Raw genomic sequence first — 5,237 nt, 5'->3', positions numbered from 1 at the left:
CGGCCGCGGGGCGCTCCCCCCGCGTTAACCCGCGCCGCGCCGAGCCTGCCCCCCCTCCTTCCCCCAAACCGTGCACCGACCGCGCTCTGCTCTCCAGCGACGCTTACCTGCACCGCGCCGCCGGCCACCCGGCTACCGCTGACATTTGCCCGTCGCTCCCGCTGCGCCATCCCTCCCGCAAGCCGCCACGCAGCAGGGGAAACTGAGGCACGGGGGGCTTCTCCCCCCCCCCCCGGCAGCTAGCAGCGTGCCTTCCCGGTCCCCTGCACCTCGCAGCGCCAGTGCAGGTTTGCGAATTYCTCCCCAGGCGCCAGCACCATCCCCGAGTACTTTTTATCAGCTCGTAATTTAACAAATATCGCATTTGCTTATGCCTAGTAATTCCTCCTTCCCTCCACTAGCTGCTCAACATATTAATTTCTCCAGGCACCGTTTCACACCGGGAAAAGGTGCCGGGGAGCCATCCCGAGAGTACGAAGCCCTGCAGCCCAGCAAGCCCCCCCATTAGCCTCCTAAAATCCCCCAGTGCCGAGCCCACGCTGGGGCTCTGCCTAAGGGCCGCAGGGGCGATACCCGCGGCCGAGTCCCTGGAGGTGCCACCCGAGCCGCAGGAGCCCAGTGCTGGCGGAAACCAGGCCTCCTCCGTCCGCTGCCCCTGGCAGTGCAGCTACAAGGAGGGCATCCCCCAAACCTCCCTGGATATCCTCACTCCCTCGCCCACTGTGCGTGCCGCAGTTATTGCATGGACTGGTATTTTTTTTTTAATCACTGCTGACCTGAGGTGGATTCAAACTTGTGACCTAGATGTGAAAGGATCCATAGCCTGTTACTAATCCCTGGAGCCTCTGAATCCCCTGTAAACTACTGCTTAATTCACTAACTGTGCCATTTAATCTCTAAAACATTATGAGCTGTGCTGGGCAGAGGAAACACTCAATCAAATAAAGCTTTATTATTATTGTGTGTGCTGATAGGTCATACGAGAAGGGGATTGCTTTGCACGCCTCTCCTCTTCTTCCTTTGCTGGAGGCTCTGCTCTTTGAATTCAGTGTGGGGGGAACATGCTGCCTCTAGTCTTGCATTTCCCCGCTGCCTCTTGACTCCCCCAGAGGAGGACAGRAGCTGCCCCCAGCTCTTGCTAGGAGAAGTTTAATCGCCGCCTCTGCTCCTGATCCATCTGTCAGGGCAGAGGTAACTGCCTGCACGGAGCTGCTCTGGCGGTGGGGGGTGCAACGTGTGGCCTGCAGCCCCCTTGGGCCTGCAGACTGCGCCTAAGGGGGCTCTGAAACCTCACTTGGAGAAGCGAGACCACCAGCGGTAGGTTGAAAGTTACTGCATGGAAATGTGGTGTTAGGCTGGGAAATTTTCCCGGTTGCATGAGGCAGTAAGGAACGAAGAGCGCTGCTTTTCCTTACTGCTGCTTCTSCTGACGCAGCACCCAAGTGTTCCTGGCAGGATGAGACCCCCCGCGCTCCATGGGACTCAGACCTAGGTGGTGCTGGGGAACACACTGACCTCTGCTAGTAATCGCCACGCTTAGCACGCAAGAACTTGCACTTTCTACAAGGCAGCTCCTTGGATGGGCAGAGACCATCTCCTTCAGCAGAAGCAAAGGGATTCCAGCAACCACATTCAGATAGCTTTCCTGTGTGGAGCTTGGGCCCAGATTCCCAGCAGCACCTTACATCACGAGAAGGCACCTGTCCATGTGGCAAACACGCATGGTTGGAGCAGACATGACTTGGGCACATTGGGGGGGGGGGGGCAGACCCAAATCCTGCCCCGCGACGACACAGGCAGCTCGGGCCGAGCAGCGTCAGCCTTTGCAAGGGCTGCACGTGGCCCATTTGTCAGGGGATCATCAGTGTTATTCGAAAATCATGAGGAATTTAAACCAATATAGCCAGCTCCTGCACGCTGAACCGTCAGCAGCATCCCTGGTCTAACTCCCTGCCTCTGCCTCTCTCGCACATACATACAATGCACATATAAATCAGCCTGTCACAGCTCGTCTCTTCTCTGACAGCTGTAATTGCTTCAGACTTTAAAAATATCTATAGACAATAAACATACGCATGAAAACAGCAAAGAGAAAATGAAATCAAGATTCCTTTAAATAATTCAGTTGCTCCAGCAGCAGAGGAGCCAGCAACTGAGTCCAGCTGGGAAGGTTCAGCAGCAAGAGAAAGAGAGCTTTGTAGCTTCCGCTGGGGATGAGAGCGCCTTTTTTCCTGAGCTGGTTTTTGACCACGGCAGCAGCARAGTCTGCCATATATGGGCTAAAAGGCTTGCAAAGCAGCACCTATGCGAGGGGGGAATGCTGCGTCTCGCTTTCGGCTTCTCAAAGCTTTCTTCCTACTCAGATAAAAGTCTTTTTCCTATGTGAGCAACAGGCAGGAGACAAACAGAATAAGCAAAAATAAGCGCGCGCACACATGCTATATATTTATATATTTATGCACGCATCTCTCCAACCTGCTCYGGCTTTCTTACAAGGCTAAAGGCCCCCCTCTCCTGGTGGAGACCATAAACAGGGCAGGCACCAGCAGCAGCGGAGAGGAAGGCATCGGCCGGCCTTGCCGCGCGACCGCGGCAGAGAGGCGAGCAGCGGCACGGATCCAAGCCGGGGCAGGATTGCCCTCTGGGGAGCTGGCAACTGGCAGGGAGCAAGTGGCAACGGCAGGTACATTCAAGGAAAGGGAAGGGGGGTTAGAAAGAGCAAGAGCCTGTGGTTTTGCTTTGCTGAGGACTGTCCAAACAGGAGAATCAGAGTGGAAAGGCAAAACAGGGCAGCTCCGAGCACATAACGCACGGGGGAAGCGGCCGAAATCCCGGCTGTTTGTCAGCCCTGCAAAAYGGTTTTCAGCAGATATTTACTCAATTTTCTAGCAGGAGATTGGAGAGAGTGAAACTCAGCAGYGCCAGTTCACAGCGACTCCGGTAAACATCTTCCAATCCTCCACTCACGTGGCCCTTCCACAGCCCAGCTGTGGCTTTCACACAAGGGCGATTTTAAAGCAAATTGGTGCCTGCTTGCCCCTGGGGAAGAAACGCCGAGTTTCACCAGGATCTGCATTTGCCCCCAGAAACTCTGAACCTGGGAAAGACCTGCGAGCCCTCCAGCCAACCCTGCCCGAATTCCAGGCTTTTGAGCAAAATTGGAGAAATAGGCTTAAGCCTCCAATCTGCAGATGTGTCTGGTCCTGAAAGCTGATATTCACATGCAAAACTGCAGTCAAGGCTTTCTTTCAATCGAAATAACACGGGTTTCATATTTCTTCAGCCTCCTCACACAGTTCTAGCATCTGTTTTACCTGGAGCTGCGCACAGGGACAGCTGATAGATACACTCCTACAACACCGTAYGCCTAGGCCTACGTATCTGCCTATAAACCTGCATACCTACAACACTATACCTCCTAACACCAAAAGATGTCTTTTCTGAAAAAAATACCTACAATAAGTAGGTCACAGCAAGACAATTTGTACAGCCAGATTTTTCTTTTAATTCTTCTTTTTTTTTTCCATTTTGTGGAGCTGATAAGCGGCAATCTACAACCCCAAAGTAGAAATTTATTTTTAATCCAAAATTGCCGAACATCATCAGAAACATAATTTACGTGCAAGACAGTCTCACTCCTTCAAAACTAAAACATTATCTCCTCACCCCTTTCAGGCTAACGCATTCCTCCTTATTCTTAAATAAGCCTTGAGTTGCAAGAACTGCTTAATCTTGCTGGCATGAGTCAGGTGAATCACATGCAAGTCGGGGGAGCTTTTCCTGAATAACCACTCAGCCCTGCATGTCTATAAGCAGAAAACACACACAACACAGACCCTTGCTCCACAAACCACACAGACTCATTTACCCCATCGTTAGCAGTGGCTCCAAKTAGGACCCAATGCACCTGTGAGTCTTACTTGGCTGGAGACACTTCACAGCCCCAAAGCAACTCCTGCCCTGAGCAGAGCAATTGCCTCCCTTTGGATGTTTTGGGCATTTTTTCTGAATACAAGAAGTGTCTGCACGGACACCCAGACCCCCTTCCCCACCACCCACTTTTCTGTGGGTGAGCAGAGCCTGGCACCTGGCAGGCTTGAAACTGCTCCCAGCATCTTTTCCTTGTTCTGCTCCCTCTTCTTCTGATGCTTTGCGCTAGGCACCTCGCCTCAAAAACAACATTTTGTTTGCCCTTAAAAAAAAAAAAAAAAAAAGAGTGGGCTTGGTTTTGTCACTCACTTTCTCYGCATTTTCCAGTGCAAGTTAACTCTCCCCTGCGCACGACTAGGGAGCACAGAGAGGTCGGAGCTGCACCGCGGGTTACTCAGCATGCCCGCAACGTACCCTCTGCCACCGGCTGCCGAGGCAGCCCGAAGCGCTCCTATTCCTGTTCTTCCTAGGGATAAATGGCAGCAACCTTGAGGATGCTCTGATTTACATTACAGATGGGCCRGGCAGCACCGCAGCTCGGACACCAGCTCGGGGAGGGATGCACAGCACTCCCTGAGGCGCGACTTCTCCTCAAGGATTAGCCCTTCCTCTTRCGGTTCTCAATGTTTGATCCTTTTACAGTAGCCCAGCAAAAACAACATATGTTTTTATAAGGAGATGCTGCCATACATGCAGCCTTAATATTAAATAACCATACGGGGAGTTAAAAAATTATCACGGCGATCCTGAAGCATGCCGGCACCGCGRAAGTTATTAACTGGGATTGATCCTAGCTGTCCTTGGTACAAATCAATATTGTTTTTATATAAATCTGTTTCCCGTTGCATTGTTGGGAAGTTACGTCGSTCTGCTGACACTTGGAAAGGCATCCTTCACCCTCGCACGCCGCGTCCGCGTTTGATCGGAATGAATCAGGTGCCAGAGACAGCTGACGACACTGGATAAAATTGTGCCATTAGCCATCTAATAGCGTTTTATAAGCGTATGACATTAACCCAGTGCTCTACAACTCAATCTACTCTGCTTTTTAAGAGGAATAAGTATGTGTGCCTGCAAAGAGCRAGAGGAGGGAAAAGGCTGAACAGGCTGAAAAGCAAGCCATGCCTCAGCTCTCACCTAGGATATTTGGGAGCTCCGGCACAGCTTCGCTGAACACGAAGGCTTCTGACAAACAATGAGCTTTTCTCCCCTGAATTTCTCAGTTTGCCTCCTGCCACGAGCTGATAAGGCRCACGGTATGGCCCAACAGTTGTTTTCTCATTAAACACGAGAACACCGAGGCGGCG

General features: G+C 52.0%; 1 protein-coding gene across 1 annotated transcript in view; it reads right to left on the bottom strand.

Annotated features, from left to right (window-relative positions):
* NTM (neurotrimin) overlaps positions 1-170 on the bottom strand; it is a 148,426-nt gene extending 148,256 nt beyond the window's left edge. Inside the window, exon 1 of the mRNA XM_085316724.1 lies at positions 108-170. Within this exon, the coding sequence (XP_085172850.1) occupies positions 108-170 (63 nt within the window). The remainder of the gene's footprint in view (positions 1-107) is intronic.
* Positions 171-5,237: the final 5,067 nt, after the last annotated feature.

Source organism: Rhea americana, unplaced genomic scaffold (genome assembly GCF_003343005.1).
Source record: "Rhea americana isolate MKP2758 unplaced genomic scaffold, rheAme1 scaffold_48, whole genome shotgun sequence".
Lineage (NCBI taxonomy): Eukaryota > Metazoa > Chordata > Aves > Rheiformes > Rheidae > Rhea > Rhea americana.
Note: the sequence above shows the minus strand (reverse complement) of the source record. Positions and strands in the feature narration are given on the sequence as shown.